This window comes from Camelus ferus, chromosome 5 (assembly GCF_009834535.1).
Source record: "Camelus ferus isolate YT-003-E chromosome 5, BCGSAC_Cfer_1.0, whole genome shotgun sequence".
NCBI lineage: Eukaryota > Metazoa > Chordata > Mammalia > Artiodactyla > Camelidae > Camelus > Camelus ferus.
In genome coordinates this window covers 70,147,785-70,168,397 of record NC_045700.1, presented here as the reverse complement: position 1 = coordinate 70,168,397, position 20,613 = coordinate 70,147,785, and the positions used below count along the sequence as shown (strand labels likewise).

General features: G+C 36.1%; 1 protein-coding gene across 1 annotated transcript in view; it reads left to right on the top strand.

Annotated features, from left to right (window-relative positions):
- Positions 1-1,634: 1,634 nt before the first annotated feature.
- Positions 1,635-20,613, top strand: part of CDK15 (cyclin dependent kinase 15) — an 87,236-nt gene continuing 68,257 nt past the window's right edge. The window contains exons 1-8 of the mRNA XM_032479170.1: positions 1,635-2,377; positions 4,124-4,210; positions 7,898-8,086; positions 9,600-9,960; positions 10,698-10,847; positions 11,056-11,150; positions 17,427-17,506; positions 19,166-19,199. Of these exons, the coding sequence (XP_032335061.1) occupies positions 9,838-9,960; positions 10,698-10,847; positions 11,056-11,150; positions 17,427-17,506; positions 19,166-19,199 (482 nt within the window). The 5' untranslated portion in view covers positions 1,635-2,377; positions 4,124-4,210; positions 7,898-8,086; positions 9,600-9,837. The remainder of the gene's footprint in view (positions 2,378-4,123; positions 4,211-7,897; positions 8,087-9,599; positions 9,961-10,697; positions 10,848-11,055; positions 11,151-17,426; positions 17,507-19,165; positions 19,200-20,613) is intronic.

Below are 20,613 nucleotides of genomic sequence, written 5' to 3'. Positions count from 1 at the left end.
TGTTTTGAGAAAATCTATCTAAAATGGTCTCTCCAGATTTAGGTAACTTCAAACTTTAGACTTTTTGCTAAATTAAGTCAAATGTTAGGGATTCATTGAATACCCAGGTCATTTCCAAATAAGATGCTGGATTGTTAATTACTGAACATAGGCTTCTTTACAGAAAAGCTAAAGATATTTGAGGCTATTAATAAATACGTTTGGTGCCACACTAAGACATTTTCTGCCAAAAAAAAAGGCATATGTTTTCTAGAAACCATAAATAGTATTTATAAGTTTCCTAACTTATGGAATGCTAGTGTAAAAGACAGTTCATAATTGCTTATTTCTTAGTTTTTGCTAGAAACTAGATTTTTAAGGTTAAGAATTATAATACCTGTCTAACTAAAGCTACTAAAATAATAGGAAACATTTCAGTATGCAAGGAAAGTGGATTGAATGATTAGCCACCAACTGTAGGTAAGCAGAATGAAAACACATAGTTATGTGACGATTGTTGAGACATACATTCATAAATCCTATATTATGACACAAGTAACCACTAGAGCAAGCATATTTTAATAAAATGTAAATATCTATATTTAAATAAGATATTCTTCTAGATCTGAGTTATTTTTATATAATATGGGCCTTCTCTCTTATTCTTTCCTTACTTCAGTTTTATTGGCAAAACCAGAGTTCTACTGACATCTTAAGCTAGGCATTACGAGTCGCCTTTTTTCCTAAAAGTAAAGAGCAAGTAGTTTGGGCTAAAGGGCCTCCTTTTTGCATGTGTATATTACAATGTATAACGTGTAAATTTTCATAAGCATTTGAAGAAAGCATTTAGGCCCCACCCAATCTAGAAAAAGTAGCGTCTGAAATATTTATTTACAAGTGAGCTCTTTGAAACTTAGCACATGTTTTCACAAAGAAAGGGTGAGGTAAATAATGGCTCAGTTCCTGGACTAACCTACAAATGTTATTTGATTTATGATGTCATTCAAATAATGTGCATTTGCAATGAAAACTATACTTGAAAGCCATACTTTTGCAGTACTTTATAATTTTTAAAAATGAGAAGGAAAATCTCTTACTACTGAGTGAATAATTTTTTATGAGTGCTGGTACTTAAAGAAAGGTAGGTTTTAAGGGACAAGAACTAAGAGTTGGATGGAAGTTGTGGGGCTCTGGAGCGCAGAGTGGAAAGGAGCGCTCCCTCCAGCCTTGTTGGAGACGGAGCAACGGGAAAAACTTACGCCCTTATATGTTCACAGATCAAAATATCCTTCCGTATATTTTAATCAGTTGGAAAAAGTTATTAAAAGCCCTATAATTGGGAAAAACATAACCAGCTAGCTAGAAAAAGACCCCGTGTTGCCAATCTGTTCGCACACCATGCCAGTCAACCCGCATCAACCCGCCCAGCCCGACGAGTGGGGCGAAGGGTGGGTGGGTAAGGCAGCCACCCGGAGGGAACGAAGGGTTAATTGGAAACGTCTCTTCCCTTAGCTCAGAGACGTGAGGTCGTAAACAAACAAGCAGCAGCCTGTCTTTGTTTACAATGTTAATACTGTATTTTGTTCATCGTGAAATTTTTGCGTTAATTTTTATTTTTATTAAAAATTTTTTTTGATATTAAAAAATGCCTCAAAAATATTGCAACAAGATTGTTTATCATTGTGATTTGTCTTGATTACTGGGGGGTTTGGGTTTTGGTTTTGGTGCCCTGCTGATGCCTCATCTCCGTCAGGGCACTGGTGGGAAGCAAGGAGACAGGAAGCTCCAGGGGCTCCCCAAGGTTAGACTTTCCTTCCTTCCTTTCTCTCTGTTTCTCTCTGTCCCCCTCCCCCCTCCCTCTTTCCTTCTTCCTTCTCTCCCTCTCCTCCTCCCTTTCCCCACTTCCTACTTTTCTTTCTAATTTTTAAAATACTTTTCTTACTTTTGATTTCCAGCGCACCAGCTCTCCCTGGCTGTTACCGAGGCTCTGCTGTGGCCAAGTCCTAACTGGTTTCTAGGGGCTGATAGCTGGGCAGGACTCAGTATTTCTGAGGGGAAGAGGTCTAATCAATTTGCACAGGAATTTAAATGCTTAATTTTTTTATTATTTTATTTTATTTTTTGGTGCCAAAACCCAGGAATGCTTAATTTCTTAAAAGGTTGTTAAACCCTCTAAATTTCAGAAACTTGGGGCCAAGTTTGGTTTGCCCTCCCCTAGCAACTGCTAAGCTTATGTACGTGATAAAGGCAGTTGAAAAGAATGAGAAAAACTTACAAAGTAACTGGGTGAGGAGAAGAAAAACAGATTTTTAAAAAAGGATGTGTGTAGATTTGAGAAAGAGATGACCTGAAGTGGAATCACCTTGGCTGTGAGTGGCAAAGTCCAAAGAAAATTAAGGTAAGTGTGGTAGGAGAGGTTGGAGTTTGGGGGGGGCATTCTCTTGAGGAAAAAAAGTCTGGAGGGAAGAAAAGTTGATTTGGCCAGTTCTCCATCTGGCCACTTAGTGGTGCTGTCGATACAAGGCTGACTGCTTTCTGGAATGAGGGACCAAAGGGGTTCAGGCATCCTAGGGTGGAGATGGGGAGAGAGTCTGACAGAGTCGGCCACAGTTTGTGGGTATCAGAAATTTACAAGTTCAGTTGTGTAAGTTGAGTTCATTTGTATTTACATACCCACAGTATATGCATAGCATGAAAAAGGACGGGTTTCCAGGCTAGACCATTTTACTCTGACAGAGCAAGAAACTTTAGGGCAATGTTAAAGAAGGTTATGAGAGCATTTTAATCCATTTCACAGAAATTAACAATGATGAGTTGTAAAGAGGTACTATTATTCTCTAGTCACCAGCCTGAGCACTTATACAGAAGTGCTTGTACTGGACTAACTGTTCTGATTGTACACTGGCCATGAAAGGCTGCTGGAAAGAAATGCAGGTGGAGTTGAAGACTGCAGATGGAGGACACTCATCTCAGCCTCTACTTTCAGGGCTGCATGCTTCCTATCAGAGAGGAATTTCTTTCATGTGGGTTAGGGTACCATCCTGGGTACCAAGAAATAAAATTCCCATCCATGTACAAGAGAACAGTGTGCTGATTTCAGGGACCCCCTATGTGTTGGGGGCAAAGGTGCTCACAGCACCTGGCTGCTCATTGTGTGGAGCCATGGTTAGGAGCATAGATCCTAGAATTAATACCAGTGGGTTTAAATTCTAATTCTGACACACTCTAAGAAACTTGGAGCAATCTTCAGTCTCCTCATCTAAAATTAGGGGAATAAATATGCCACAGAATTAAATGAGATAATGTATATGAAGTCCTTGATTAGAATAGATCAAAAAATAGTAGCCATATTAGATAGTGAAATGAAAGAAGGGAGGACCCAGAACTGGCATGGAGAGTCTTTGGTATGACATTATCTCCCAACCTTTGATCTATATAAAGAAGGAAAATCGTCAGGTAAGTTTAAAGTTTGGACATTGGAGCTGTACTGCTTTGGTTTAAATCCTGGTTCCACCCCTTTTTTCTTAAGTGTCCTTGAGCAAATTATTTAATGCTTCTGACCACAGAATTGTTATGAGTAAATACAAGTAAACCATGTGTTTGCCTTATTACTATTGTCATTTTTTTTTCGACGTATATCCAGAAGACTTGGACTAAATATGTGACAGGCTGCCTCACCATGAAACCTAATTATGCTATAAATACAAATCTATTCTTTATAAAAAGAACATTAAATCAGTCTTTTTAAAAAAATCATATTATATTGAAAGTCAAAACTTAAATATAAAACTAGTGTCCCCCATTTCATTGAGCACCAGATCATCAGTTCAAGTCATTTCTGAAATTTTCCCTTAATATATTCAGACTTGAGAAATTAAAACAATCATACAAATGCAAATAACAGTTAGTCTGTAGAAGTGTAATTTATTTTTCACTTATACTAGAAGTAGCATCTTTATACTTTCCCTACGTCTACAGATATCCCAAAGATTCCTACAGTTTTAAACAAAGGGTCATTTTTAGGTATGGTGTCAGTATAATTGTATGGTTTCATAAGCTAAGCCAGTTCTGTTACAGGAACAACCTGCAGTTGGATTTCCTTACCTGCTTGTGAAATCGCTTTTAACCTGTTATTGCTTTCCAGTGGTTTTAGAATGTAGACCCACACATATGGAATCACTCAGCATTCTTCAGTGTTCCATCTGTAGTTCACCATTTTGATCCACACCAGGTAAGGCCAGGATGTGAGGAGAGCCTGAATGTGAGTCAGAGTCTAGTATCAGAGCCAGGAGCACAGAATTTAAGGCTTGAAAAGTGTAACTGGGGCATTTGGCATTTCTGAGCAGAAATTCCCAGGCCTCCAATATTGTCCTCTTAAATCAATGAGAATTTGTGCAATTTGGAAATATGGCCATCTTGCTCCACATACTTCTTCAATAACTTAACAGTTTTGAATTTTATTCTTTTTTGAAGGCAGTAGAAATAAAAAATATAACACTGGGATTTACACCATCAACTTCATTGTGAAAACTGATTATAAGTAAACGAATAGCATAGTAACAGACAATAATAATACGATGCAAATAAAGACCACAAGTGCATGTAAAGGTGCAAAAGAGACCCAGATGCCATGTGCTTGCAGTTCTGCTTATTGTCAGCAGACAGCACTCTCAGCATGTGAAACTGTCAAGTTTAAGAACTCCAGGAAGAAGGAAGGCATGGGATTTAAGAATTGTACTCTGTCGTTTTTATTTGGATTGAAGATGATGTCACATTCCTCCAATCAACAAACCAGTGTCACTTACCTATTACTGGTTCATCCTAAATATAATAACTAAATTAAATCTAGGCTTAATAATTAGTAAACAATGAGACCAAACAGAGTTTTTTGTGCTCTTTGTGCAAATGCAATTATCAATGTGTCCTTATTAAATAAAATCTGGGGAATTTAGTAATCTTTGAGCAGCTTTATAAATATTTTCTACTATTTGCTAGTTCAGTAATATTGAGAAAGTTACTTAAACTCTCTAAGATTCAGTTCCCTCATGATTAAGTGGGGATAATAATGGCACTTACTTATTCGTGGAGTTGGAGAGTCAGCATGGAGTCTGGCATGGAGCAAGAACTGACATGGTAGCTGTTACTATGACTATTACTACTGTCCTTTTATCTAAAGCCCCCCCTCCCCACCTTTTTGGAAATAGGCAGGGATATAAATAAACAAACAAATAAATAAATAAATAAATAATCACACTATATGGATTTCATGTGAATGTGTTTTTAAAACTTATTCTTTTTCTACTTTCTTGTTTAGAAAATTCTTAAACACACAAAAATGAACCTTCATATAGCCATCACTCAGCTTACCCAATCATCAGCATTTTTACCAATTTTGTTTCTTTTAACCCCCAACATTATTTTTCTAGAATATTTTAAAGCAAGGATATTAAGTCATTGCATTTGCAAATACTTTAATATTCATCTTTAATCATAGGATTGTTTTAAAAACATAATCATCATGCAAAATTAAAAATGAACTCTTAAGGTCATCTAATATCATATTTAAATGTCCATACTTGTCTCAGAAATGTCACTCTGTAGTTGTTACCAGGGGTTGGGGAGTGGGGGAAATGGGGAAATGTTGGTCAAAGGGTACAAAGTTTGAGATATGCAGGATGAATAAATTCTGGAGCTCTAACGTACAACAGTGTGACTATAGTTAATAATATTGTACTGTATACTTGAAATTTACTAAGAGTAGATCTTAATTGTTCTCACACACACACACAAGTTAACTATGTGAAGGGATAGATGTGTTGATTAGCTTGCTTGTGGTGAACATTTCAAAATACCTTGTACATCTTAAATGTATGCAGTTTTTATTTATCAATTATGTCTCAGCAAAGTTGGGGGGAAAATGTTGTTTTACAGTTAGTTTATTCAGATCAGGGTTCAAACAAGGTCTACATATTGCATTTGTCTGTTGTGTCTCTCAACTTTTTCTTTTCTTTTCTTTTTTTAAATGCCATTGGTTTCTTTAGATAAATCAGGTTATTTGTCCTTACTGATTTATCTGTTTACTTCCTTGTGGTGTTATTTAACTTCTCTGTCCTCTGTATTTCTTGTAATTTGGATTTAGATGTAGATACTTTATTAGATTCAGATTAAATTTTTTTTTCCCTTAGTCAAAAATACATCACAGGTGGTACTGTGCTCTTTCTGTTGTATCCACATCAGGAGGCACATGATGTCTGGATACCCCAAATTTAGTGAAGCTAAGATTGATCAGAAGACTCAACCTTTCACTGCAAAATTCCTTATCAATCTTTCACCTAATCATGTTAGTATCCATTGATGATTGTTGCTTAGATCTATTATTGTATTACAGATTGCATAATAGTGAACTTTCGACTACTGTCATTTCTTCTGCATTTATTAGCTGGAATTCTTCCATGAAGAAGAATTTCCGCCTCATTAACTACTTGATAACCCTGGAAAAATAATTTGTATAGAAAGACAAAATAAATACTTGATTTTTCCCCTTTATCAATATTCCAAGTAATGAATTGCTACATAAGAAACCTTCAAGTGGTTATTTTTATTTACAACCACTATAAAGCTATGGATTTTATGTATTTGGTGTGTTTTATTAATTTGTTGCAGTCATCACTCTTTTTGTATTCAAATTGTCCCATCTTAAGCCAAATGGGAGTCCCTTCAAGTTGGCTCCTGTGTCTTTTTTGACATGACTCCCATTGATTTAAGATGAACCTTGGACAAGTTTCTTCGTAACTTTCTAGATTTCATGCTCCAAATATTCAGCCACCACTTCTCCATGGATCGTTGGTTCTTTTTAATGGAAAATGATATTTAGAGACCACAAGCTAAGCACCAGGATTGCTCATTGCTATTGAGTTGTCATTGTTTCTAGGTCGTTTTGGTTAACAGAGTTTTTTTTTTTTTTTTTAAGGAAAAAGATTATAATCATAAAAAAAATTTATGCCAATATTTTCCAATCAAATTTAAGATCATATAATTTTTACTTGATTTCATCAATTTGGTATTTATGTTTATTTTCTTTTAAGCTGAAACGATTGGTTTCTAATGGCAATAGCATAATTACTTACTTGTTTAATCCTAAAATACACAAATAACAGTTTCAAAATAATAATAATAATATTGCTACTATTGGGAAAACTACTGACTACACACTATTTCCCTTCATTTCTTTGCCACAAAAGGTAACACATTTTGCTTTTTTCACTTAACAATAATTTTGGTGATCCCTGCATGTCATTATATAGAGTTTTTTTTTCACAGCTGCACTTCATTATGTGGATACATATGGACTATTTTTAATGTTTCTGACACAGACTTCACATTTTTTTCTTATGTAATTATCTGTTGAATGTTTGTGATAATCTACATATTCTAGAAAGGTTAAAATTAGACCAAAATTCCTAATAATCTCGTTAGATGAAATAAAGACAGAATGCAAGATTAGAAAAAGTGCAAACTCTCTACTAAACATAACAGTTTGAATACACACCAACTGAAAAAGAAAAAAGGACCACAAAATTGTAGGGTGGGAGAATCTAGTCTGAAATTATTAATAACCTATAATTTTACTGCTAATTTAAAAAAATGGCTACCATTTGTCAATACAGATTCCCTGGAAACAGAGCTTCAAGCAAAAGCTTACATGCAAACACTTAATTTTGGGGTGGAGGGGTTATGTGCAATCCCAGGGAAGTAGAAATGAAGGAGAAAGGAAGTAAAGGAGAGAAGAAGGGAGAGCATAAGTGGCACGTGTTTCTGAGCTGGTTTTAGTTCCGCAACAAACATTGCTGGTTTCATGGTGGAAGTGCATGCCATGGGACTCCCTGCTTTCCTCACTTGTGTCCCTTGGTCCTTGCAGGTAGTTGCTGGAGAAGCCAGAGCCTCTGTTGGTCCATTCAGGCTGGTGGCCAGACACAGGGGTCTCTCCTTGTCAGCTTCTTGTGTGGGGGCTCTTTGGTCTATGAGAGCAGGAGGTGGCAGTAACAGTGGCCGTGCTTCAAGACAGCATAGTGGGTTTCTCCCACTAAGAAGCCAGCCAGGCCCTGAGGTAGGTCTGGCCAACCTGGAGTGGCACATAAACTGGTTCTGATTCACAATTCAAAATGAAATCATCGGCGTTGGTGGAATAGTGGTGAGCATAGCTACCTTCCAAAATGAAATCATCTAAGTCTTCTGTCCTTATTCAAAAATATTTGATAACAAAAATCATTTTGGACAGGGTTTTCTAGCTCCTAAATCATCTAATATTTTTCCTTGACTTTAAACAAGACCATAAATTATTTTATTTTTGAAAATTCTGAGGAGTATTTCACAGTTTCCCCCAGTAGCCCATTCTAGGATCTAAACATAACATTTTAAACCTTAAAGAAATCAGGCTATTCTATTTTAGCAACTCGAGACTTAAATGAATTACCCCCGAGGCTAACGAAAATGCTAACCATTTAAAAACTCTAAAATTATGATAATTAGAGGATGATGAAGAAAAACCGTCTCAAACCTGGTCTGGGATATAACTTTTGTATAATGGAATTCACAATCTTTTAGAAAGAAATCAACATTTCTGATAAAATGTATTATAATCAAATTATGATAAATTCTAATGGAATTAAACATTTTGAGAAACTAGCTTATCTTACTCTCTGCTGATTATTAGTCAAAAGCTTAATACTTTAAGCAAATATTCTTTGAATTGCTAGTCTTTTTTTTTTTTTAACTAAATGTCTCTAATTTGGGTGAATCTCTGAATTGAGCTGTTTTAGGTCTCTTATGGCAATTTTGAAATGAAACTTCATACATGCTCATAATTAAATTATCTGAAAGGTTTTTCTTAAAACAGTGTAAGATTCAGATATCACATATTAATACTGTGATAATAGACATCGCTCATTTTTTTCCTTAATGATTGTGTGTGTGTGTGTGTGTGTCTGGAATATATTCCGTCTCACTCTAATTAGCACATTATCGTGGCAGTAACCTTAGGATTCTATGAGAGAAAGAAGTTCTGTTCAAAGACTGCAAATTAGCTTGAAGTAATTCCTTAACATGTCATGCTATTAATGTAGTAAACATTAATTACATTTATTTGGAAGGAAGGAGGCAAGGAGAAGGAAGGCGAGAGGGAGAGAAGATATTTCATGCAAACTCCTCTCTCTCCACCACTGGGTCACGTTGTTATCTGTTTAGTAATAAGAACAACACAGGCGCTCACTAGATAGTTTTTCAATCAGTGAATGAATGAGCTCCAAGGCAAAGAGATGGAATAGATATCTTCAGCATTCTTCCTGTTCTATGGTTCTGTGGTTTCTCTGACTACTAAAAGTTGGCTAGGTTGCAAATTTATTTTGAAGTCTGAAAAACAAAATACTTTCAGGTGAAAGGCAGGGAGAAAATACTCCTCAATATGTCCACTTTAGCACCAGGAAAGCCTAGTAAATATCGTCATTAATTTGGATAAGTAATTTGGATAATGTAAATTCATAAAACTATGTACACCAGTAGCCCTAACACATGGCTGGAATAAGAACTGTAATTGTATCAAATTTTATTCTATCCAATATTAGGTGTCCTGGTTTCCGTTGTGCATACATGAATGCAGGCAGCCGTCTTTCTGATGTATAGTTTCTTGCACTGAAAAAGAAAAACTGCTGAAGTCATGAGGCTGCTCCAGGCAGAGCCCTCATGTGAGTCATATGAAAGCTCCAGCATTGCTGACCTCTGGCAAAAAGAGAGTGAACAAGGACAGGAGAGGCAGAGGGAGAGAGGTTCAAGTGCGGGTTTTCTCCTTGAACCTAGAAGATTATGGGTCAGGAGCTGTGTGCAAAGACTCTCCAGCCTGGATGCAGCTGCCATCGCTGTTGGGAGGGAGGCGATGCACACAGCTGTCAGAGGAGTGCGCCTGTGACGATGGAGGCTGCGATCGAGGTATTTGTATCCCAGGAGCAGCATCTTCCTCTGTTGATAAACCGAGGAGTTCAGAGGCTCCTCTTTCGTAGCAGGGTCTGATTTTTCTGCCGCAGGTCTAAACCAATAAAAAGAAAATTACTATTAAAGTCACAGAGAATTGGTGGCTCTTGCCATCAAATTTGGGGATTTTCTTTTAAGCCAAAAGGGAAAATAATCCTATCTATGGTTTGGGCTGCACAAAACTCACTTGATTGAAGTCGAGGAAGTTATTCTCTTGAAATCTCTGAAGTACTAAAGAGCTGAACCTTGAAAAGCAAACTGCAGTATTGGTATCCTATGGATTAAAAAATTTCAGTGATTAACTCATGGTTATTAGCAGTGCTGTACTGGAAATTTTTTCCCCTGAAGAGGTAAATCAATGGGACACACACAGAAAAGTCTAGGTTTAACAGAGAAAAATTGGAAACCACCCATCAGAGAAATTTAGGTTAACCTGAGTGTTTAAAGACATATTTTTAGGTGCATGAAGAATGTAGTATTTCAGCAGTTGATATCATTATGGTGTGTTTTTGCTTTTTTATTTTATTTTATTTTTTTAAGGATCTAATGTTCAGGAAAGGTGCCTTTGCAGGTGTAGGAAGCTTAGAAGACATTTGAAGAGTTAACATCAGGCAGATAAAGAAAAAATGGTTTATGCTAGCCATTGAGTTTTGACTTTGCATAAATTTTATTACTGCACTTTCCTTTTTTTCTAGCTAACAGACCTAAAAGAAGCATCATGTTCCATGACTTCATTTCACCCCAGGGGACTTCAGGCTGTCCGTGCCCGGAAGTTCAAGAGTAAAAGGCCACGGAGTAATAGCGATTCTTTTCAGGAAGAGGATCTGAGGCAGGGTTTTCAGTGGGTGAGTGAGCAGCTGATTGTTGATCAGGGAGATTTAATGTGTGCTTGTCTAGGGAGGCTGGCCTTATTTCTAGGACAATTACTGAGCAGACCTTCCCAAGTACACTCTGCAATGCTGTCTAATTTCTCTGTGAAAAAGAAAATCAACACTAAAAAAAAAATGCTGTTTTCTTTCCCACCTCTCATTCCTCCTCATTCCCCTTATGCAGAGGAAAAGCCTTCCCTTTGGGGCAGCCTCATCTTACTTGAACTTGGAGAAGCTGGGTGAAGGCTCTTATGCTACAGTTTACAAGGGGATTAGCAGGTGAGTGACTCATTAGCAGGGAGAGACTTTAGAAAAGAAGATCCCACCCCCCAATTTGACATTACAAAGCCAGGTGACTTATGGCAGAAGCTCAGGACCTGTGCAAGACCCCACAGTCAATAGGGAAAGACATGATGACTGAACTAGCCTTGAAAGAAAACAAATTTCCCCTGCCCCAATTAAAATCAGCCCACTAAGATGTTTATCAGCTTTTCCTCTTTTTGATTCAATTCGAAGTAGACTTCTTCAACTTCTCCCGCAAAGAGCAATTACTGCTCTTCACCTGCTGGGAAGTGCAGTTGGTGAGGCATCATATTCCCCCTAAAATGCAAAGACAGAGGTTTGCAAAGGCAGCCTTGAGTTTGCTCCTTCCTTCTTCCACCTTGCCTTTATAGAAGAAACTGAAGTTGGTTTCTACGAAGTATGACATGGTATGCAAAAAATGATTAATCCTGGCTTTTCTACACTTGCAAATTACACAAAATGGCTAGAGAATAGAAATCTAGAAAGCAAGTGCCCATTTTGGCTAATAAAAACTTTGTTGAACATATTTGAAAGATTCATGAACTCCACTGCATTTAGTCAAGTCAGAAGATTTGATTTCTTTAATTTATGTTACTCCAATGGAGAAAAATAAAGGCTCAAAAGTGGTTAAATGTTAATTTCAAAATTTTAATATAAATACTGTAAGACTAAATATTTTTTATCTTAGTACTTGTGTTATTATTTTTACTTGTTAAACAGGATTTTAGGGGAACTATCATTTTAAACATATTATGTAGAAACAAGATTTAATTAGCTTCCATAAACTATCTTAGGAACTGGAAGTATAAGAGATTTCCTTCAAGGGATTTAGCCTAGTAATAGAACAAAAAATACATTAGAAATAAACACTCTGTCCAAGTGCACAGAAATACATGTAAAAGTATACTAATTGCACCAAGTTTGTAATAGAAAAAGTAAAAACCTTGTCACAAATATCCATTAATGGAGGAGAGGCTAAATAATCACCATATAATGAAATAGTATTCAGCCATCTAAAGTATGAGACAGATGTAGGAAAAGGTGCCCAATATTTTAAAAGACACAAGCAAGTTACAGAATAATCCTTACCCTATGATCTATTTAGAAATAAAACGCTATATACATATAAATTTGTATGTGTTTAGAGGAATCTAGAAAAATACACAAGGGATTGTTAAAAGTAGCTACTTCTAGTGGTTGAAACTGGAGTGGGGAAAGATCACTCAAACTTTTCACTATATTCCTTAACACAAAGGCATGACATTTATAATTTAAAGACAAGTTAAAACATATCATAGAGATAGATGCCAAAAAGGCATTTGGTAAATTCAACATCAATTACTAATTTTTAAAACTCTAAGCAAAATAGGAATCAATGATAATTTCTCATTATGATGTAGAAAAAGTTCAAATAAACAGCCTACATATTTTTTCTTTGTTAAACACTGGAGACATCACCATTAAGCTAGAGACAGGGTGAGACTGCCCGTTATTCTCTGTTGTTAAAGATTATCATAAGCATTCTAGCCAATGCAACGAGGAAAAAGAAGACAGAATACTGTTTTTGTGGATTATAGAATTGTCTACCTAAAAAGCCCAAGAGAATCTAACCTAAGAAACTAGTAGAAGTAGTAAGAACAATAAGGAGATCAGTTACAAAATCAAAATATACCTATCTAAAGTTGTCTTACGTATGAGCAATAACCATTTAATAGGAAATGCAGCAGGGGAATTCTTCTCAAAATAGCAACAACAAAAATAATTAGCATCAAAAATGAGCAGGATTTATGTAAAGATTTACCAAGGCGCATAACAGACTTTAAAAAAAGCCAAGTAGTCATTCATTCATTCTACTCATATTTATTAAGCACCTGCTATGTGCCAGGCACTGTTTTAGCCACTAAGGAGTCATCGGAGAACAAAAGAGACGGAAGTCCCTGCTCTTGTGGAGTGTATCTTCTAGTGGGGTTGAGACAGGCAATAAACAAGTAAATTCCTTGATCAAGTTTGTCAAAAAGTGAAAATGCTTTGTTTGGAAAAGGATAAAACAAGGCAGAGGCATAGTGAGTGCCAGAGTAGGGTAGGGAATTGCTATTTTAAATAGAGTGATGAGAGGAAGGCCTCACTGAGAAGGGAAAACTTGAACAGAGACTCTGACTAAGGTGGGGTGTGAACTGCGTGCATGTATAGTGGAAGAGAGCTTCAGGCAGAGGGAACAGCAAGTAAGAAATCCCTGAGGCAGGAGCAGGGCTGGCATTGGACGGGGAGAGTGGAAGGACGTGAGGACAGGCAGGAGTTGCAGCTGCAGCAGGGCCATTGTATAGGGTCTTGTAGATCATTCCAGAGACCGCTGTAAGGATATTTGGATTAGAAAATCTAACAAGCAAAGATGTCAATGATTTTGTAATTTAGATTTTTAATGTATTCTAAATATGTTCATAAACTGTAATAATTAAAATGGTGTAGCACAAGTATAAGAAAAGATAGGTCAAAGAAATATGATTTGTAAATGTCCAGAACAGTCACAAATCCACGTATTAGTACGATCTAATGTATAATCATGGTGGCATATCTAATCAGCAGGGAAAAGAAGATAGTCCAATAAATGGAACTGGGATGATTGTTAGCAATTTGGAAAAGGCAAATATCACTATAAATTACCAGTGGATTAAAGAATTAAATGAAATACAAGACCTAGAAGAATAGATAAGGGAAATCTGTGCAACGTTTGGGCTGGGAAGCTCTGTTTATACGTAACACTTAAATCAGAACCCGTAAGGGAAGATTGGAAGTGTCCATGGTGTCCCATCTATCCAAGTATGTTCTAAGGACCCCTGATTCTGAGACACCTATTTTAATAGAGGTTTAGTGAAACAATTACCATTGTCAAGTTGACACGGGGAACCCTAGAACAAAATACAATGTGATCCTTTATTGTAAGTGCTCTTGGTATCTTTATAATGTTGACATGTACCATGACTATGTAAAAATGATTAAGGAAAGTTTTAAAGTATAAAGTATTTTCTAAACATACTTGACCCAAAACTTTTGGGATCGAGGATATGGAGAATTTCACAGAGCTATCCTCTGAGTAAAACATTTTGAAAAATACTGAGCATCATAAAAAATTTTAAGTTCAAAATTTCAAAGACATGATAAGGCAAACGAAAGAAATTGGTGAAAAGTGTATGTAAAATATTTCAATAAAAAATGGGCAAATAGGTAAACCACAAATGAACAGAAAAGACCAATAAACTTAATAAAATTCAGTTCTACAGGTAGTTAAAGGAATAGAAGTTAAAATATGATAATCCTTTTTACCTATTAAATAGGCCAAAAAAGGAAAATAAAAACATACTCTCCCAAAACAAACCCCACATTTATGGGGACATGTCAAAGGGAACCAAGAGCCAACTGAAAAAGCTCCTAAAAAACAAAACTGGAAAAAATTTGAGCAACAAAATAAATAAAATAGTACTGGATTATAACCCAAACTATAAAATGAATATCTATGAGTCCATAGTGCTATAAGTGGTTCAGTTAATTAATAAACAGGAGAAAAGAGACGAATTTCCCATGCATAAGAATTCCAAATAATTTATGTAGGTAACCCACCCTCAGTGTGATGGAGCACTCCCCGCTCCTGAAGTGTGGGCTACTCATAGTGACATCCTCCCTAAAGCACTGAATGGAAAGGAGTGGTGGAGGGAGGATAACTTTACAGTGAAGAGACCCAACAAACACTACCTCAGCCAGGTGATTAAGGCTGCATCAAAAGTCATGAATTGTGATGGCCATATATACCTTTAATATGATGTGATGGAAATGACACTTTACTTCCCCCAAACCCGTATCTGCAGTCTAATCATAAGAAAAACACCAGAAAAATTCCGATAGAGAGCAATCCTGCAAAATACTTGACAAGTACTCCTCAAAACTGTCAGTGTCATCAAAAACAAGGAAAGCCTGGGAAACTGTCACAGCCAAGAGGAGTCTTAAGAGATATGACAAATACATGCAGTGTGGTGTCCTGGATGGAATCCTGGAATAGAAAAAGGGCATTCATTGGGTGAAAATTAAGGAAATTCTGATAATCATATTGCAATATATAAATGTATCACATCAACCTGTTGTACACCTTAAACTTAGAGTGTTTTATATATATGCTATACAAATATTCAATGTTATATATCTCAACTTTTTAAAAAAACTAAGATAAATTGATTTTCATGAATTTATACATGTCTGGAAAAAAGTTACTGTAAGAAAGCATTTTGAAATAAGATTGGAAAGCCATTATAAACTTATAAATACTGTAAAAACAAAAAAGGCAATACAGAATAGCAAATGAATTTTTTAAACTTTAAAATCATCTACTGTATAATCAAACCATCACTTTAGCGTAGCAACTTGCACCCGCATATTTTGTCTTCCATACGCACACAGATTGTTTAGTTACAAACATGATATGCTTGCTATTTTGTGTTCTATTTTTCATATTATCATAAATCTTTTCCATGGTTCTTTCTGCATGTCTCTGGACTTTAGTTATGAATGTATGTATATATGTATTGATGTACCACAAATTTTCAAAGTGTTCCTCTAACGCTGAGCACTTCAGTAATTTTTATTTTTTTCTATTATAACTGACACAGTAGACAATATCTTTCATGCATTTGGAATTATTAAAATCTTTGTTAAGTAACTTCATTGGGAAAATTCCTGAATTTGGTACTTTTATAGCTCTTCCTATGTATGATCATGTACTCCCCCAAATTTTACCAGCTTACAATGCAACTGACAACAAATAGTACAATTCTACTGAAAAAAAAAAAAAAGAAAACTAACTAAAGAATTCCTAATAAACTATGGGCTTTAGTTAACGTATCATAAGTGATTCATTAATTCTAGCAAATGTGATACTAATATAAGATGTTAACAATAGAAGAAACTAGATATGAGGTATATAGGAACTTTCTATACTACCTTCTCAACTTTTCTGTAAAACTAAAACTGTTCTGAAAAATGAAATCTTAAAACAACAACAGAAAACACGCAACGCTGGCCGGTGTTAGTCAGGGAGTGCTGGAATGGCCACTCTCACAATCAGTTAGCAGTATGATCACTGTGGCACAACTTGGGAACATGCGTTCAAGACAATAAAAAACATGTGCACTGCATACTCTTTGATTTAGCAATTCCACCTCGACCCTAAGAATATAATAGGGGCTTTGTGTAGAGATTTATCTACAAATATGATCATCAGAATATTTTTATAATAGCCAAAAGTTAGAAACAATGTTAAAATATTTGGAATTGGCAAAACCCACTGTAGCATACTTTCATGATTAAAATGTTATTATTAAATATCACATAATATCAGAATGAATAAGAGAATAAGTTAAATGGAGGAAAAACAGGTTACTAATAATGTGATATGAATCCCACTGTATAAAAAACTATATCTATACTTGCATTAAAACCTCTGTTCTCTGGCACTTAGTTGTATCAGCAAACAGAACAATGAATAAGGGTAGAGTAGGAGGAGATGAAGAGAGAGGGAGAATGCTGAGCTGGGCAGATCAGGTAGCACCTAGGCGGTGATTACAAGAATTTGGCTTTTATTTCGAATGAAATATGGAGATAATGGTGGGTTTTGAGCACAGAAGTGACTTGTTTTGATTTTCACTTTAAAAAGATGCCCTGGGCTACACTGTTGCGAGTAGACAGTAGGGGTACAAATGTACAAGGAGAGAGACTATTAGGAGGTTACTACAATAATTCAGGTGAAAAATAAGGATGACTGGGAGTGGGGATGGTATAGCTCAGTGGTAGAGTGCATGCACGAGGTCCTGGGTTCAATCCTCAGTACCTCTACCTTAAAAACAAACACACAAACAAACTACCTCCTCCCCTAGATAAGGATGAGTCAAATAAGTGTACAAAGGGAAATAAAAGGAACAATATGTATCAAAATATTGTGAGGATGGATTTGTTAGGGTCTTTTTTTCTTTATTTTCCTATATTCTCCATATTTTCCACAATGAATGTATGTCATTTTGGTAAAGAGAAAGAAATGGTTTGATATATACACCTGACTTTTGAAACTTTTTATTTTGAGAAAATTGTAGATTCACATACTGGAATATACTTTGAAGGAAAACTCTCTTTGTTAAGCTATCCTTAGCATGAATTGTTTAGAATAAATCAATGATTTCAACAAATGTGTGCCCTTTTCTTCGACTCTTCTAGGATAAACGGACAACTAGTGGCTTTAAAAGTCATCAGCATGAATGCAGAGGAGGGAGTCCCATTTACAGCCATCCGGGAAGGTAAGAACAATAAAATGGACCCAAGAGATGCATCGAGCCTATCTACTCAGCATCTTGCTTTTGGTATTTATAGAAGTAAAATTATAATTGTAATTTTATTCTTCGTATCAGTTTCCTAAATCATTTTGCTATTTATTCTTGAGGGAATTAGTATTAAAATCTGCTATATTAGTTGACCAAAACTATGAACTCTGTGAGTATTTACTAAACACCTTCTGTGTGTTGGGTCCCACACTAAGGCTGTATCTATATAAGCCTAGAAAAATCCATATAAAAGAGAAAATAAATAATACAATCACACAAATTATCAGTAAGCAGTTTGCCTGAAGCTAACAAGTTGTGTAGATAGCATTTGAAAAACTCCTTGGGAAAGCGTGCATTTTGAGTGCTGTGCCTATATTTTCTCTGAATCCTGGGCAGTAGAGCAAGTGGGTGAGGAGTCTGGTGTCAGATGGGCTTGGGTTTGGGTCTTAGATCTACTAGTTACTACTGGTGTACCGTGGGTAGATTACTTTTCCTATTTAAGACTCAGCTTACTGCAGAGACAGGATAATAGTACTTACTTTGTTGAGTAGTTTTTAAGATTGAATGAGACTGTTCATATAAACACTAATTGCAGAGTTCAAAGTTCAACAAATGTTGGCTATTATTATTGTTATTCCATTTTTGTCTCTTTTCCTTAGTGCTGTCTTATTCACCATCAAGATAACTAATAATTTATAGTTTAAAAATCAATAATTTATAATTTAAAAATCAAGAAGCCATTACAGTGAAAATAAATCATTACAATGCAATTTATTAGCATTTTCACATGAGCCATTTGAAATAAAATGATGATAGGATTGCTCTCCATTTCATCAAAAATGCAGAAAAATGGCTCCTCCCTGGTCTTTCTTTCTCCCCTTTTAGCTACTTCAGCTTCCCTTCTTTATGGAGCGTACCCTGCACACCAGACATATTGCTGGGTGTTGTGAAGGATGAGAAGAAGAAGCCTGACCCTTGTTCTGTATCTTTTCAGTCGTAACCGAGCAGATGATTCACGTTACAACCAGCATTAAGATGGAAGTAAAAGAGACCTTGTGAACTAAGATGAGAACCAGTTAGTCTCAGGGTGGCTAATAGAATCAGTAGATTTTGAACTGAGCTTGGAAAGATAGGTTATGCAAACAGGCATAGAAAAAGCAATTCAGAAAATGAATTTATAACTGAATTTGATGCTATTTTCAAAAGTCTTCCAGGGCCCCTGGGAAATATGGCATTTTGAATTTCCGTAGCAGAGCCAAATGGCTATCAGGTTAGCAGGGATTCCGCCTTGTGGATCAGGTGCATTCCGGAGGAAAGCATGGCTTTAAGTGTTTACCATAATGGAAGTTGCATTTACTAATATACTTATTAGTGGTCCCCATGAAAGGATGATCAGATTTAGAAAGAAATGTGTGGACAGGCTAAGGCATATTTCTGAGCACAATAGACATCCCCAGGTCACTAGCATAAGGGGAGGGTCTTTAGGCCCGGGTTCACCCCATTCTCACGGTGTTTCCTTTGTGAGCTGAGCTCGCCCATTGCTTCAGGCCTTCCTTGCTCAGATTTTGCCCATATCCAACTTTTTCAGATCAACATTTGACTAACAGTGAAACCTTTTGCCTGTTTTGCTAACAGATGGTTCTCAGCATGGTTCAGAAAAGCTGGATCTGTATTGTTCTGTAGGCTAAATGTTTTTTTATTGCATATTTACCGAGGAATTGCCTCTCCCTCACAGGTGTTTGCAATTACACTTAGTATTCAACTGTGGACTTTCTTGGTTTGTTTTATGGACTTACCTTACTGAATGCTTTGCTTGTATAATATGAAAAACCACAAAAGGATTTTTTTTGACACATTGGAGGTTGTTAGGCATCCAGTTTCCAACAATGGATGTTTCCTTTTCCACCAGTGTAAAAGCCAGGAGCCCTTGATAGAGGAGCCCTCTCCCCTCAAGAAGACATGAGGCCTCATTTGAAAACTTTGGCACTGTCCCATTTTTCCCGTAAGAACTTAAAGGATATGAGACCAGGGAGACAGGAGGTTAAATGAGAAGGGCTGGAAGGCAAAATAAGAACAGCTGGAGTTCATTAGTTACAATCCAGGGTCACTAGCTAAAAAGGCAACCAAAATGCCACGTGCAGAAAAACTAAATGAGCAATGCAGACTTCTCTAAAAAGCCTTGAAGTAGGAATGACTTTTCCTGAACAGTTTGGCTGCTCTAATGGTATAGCAGCCAAAGATTTATTGAGTAGGATTTTACATGTATGTTTCTCTGTATAGAGGTAGAAAACACGTGGCAGTTTATTAATCTGATCATTTGGAGTACCATTTGATTGTAACATGTAATATGAAATTAGCAAAAGTATGGACAACACTAGGGGAAACATATCTTAATGTGTGTGCCAGATACTTTTCATGTGTTACCTCTTTCAATCCTCTTAGCAACCTTTGGAGATAGATACTATTATGATTCTAGTACAGAGCTATGATTCAAACCAAATCTCTCTGATTCAAAAATCCATACATTCTCTGTGTGTTCATTCCACGGGAGTTTATGGAGCACCTGCTATGTCCAGGTACTCTGCTGGTTGCTAGAGACACAGCAGTGGTATAGTAGGCATGTTCCTTACCCTCGTTCCTCTGCTAATTAGCCACCTTCACAGCAACTTAGAAAAATTTTCATAACTGGCTCTGTAATTATATTTAAAGTGTTTATTTTTACAATTAGGAGAGAAAGCTTTCATTTGAATATGCTAATATTATAAGTTTTTATATAAGAACACGTTACCTAGTTTTATTAAACTAGGTATCAATGTCTTAATAATGTGCATTGTTTTAAATATCTTTCTATAAAAATATAAACTAGTTTTAAAACAACTTTCCAGGACTTTCATCCTGTTAGCAGCATTTGTTAGGGAGCAGTCAGAGAACTAATCTTTTCTGAGGACTAGGCATATGCCATAATCTTCCCCACTCCTCAATCATTTATATTTTTTGAACCCTCACATCAATTCTAGTTGGTAAAGTGTTATTTTTGTCGTAGTGAATGAAGGAATCTGAACCTCAGAGAAGTTAGGCGACTT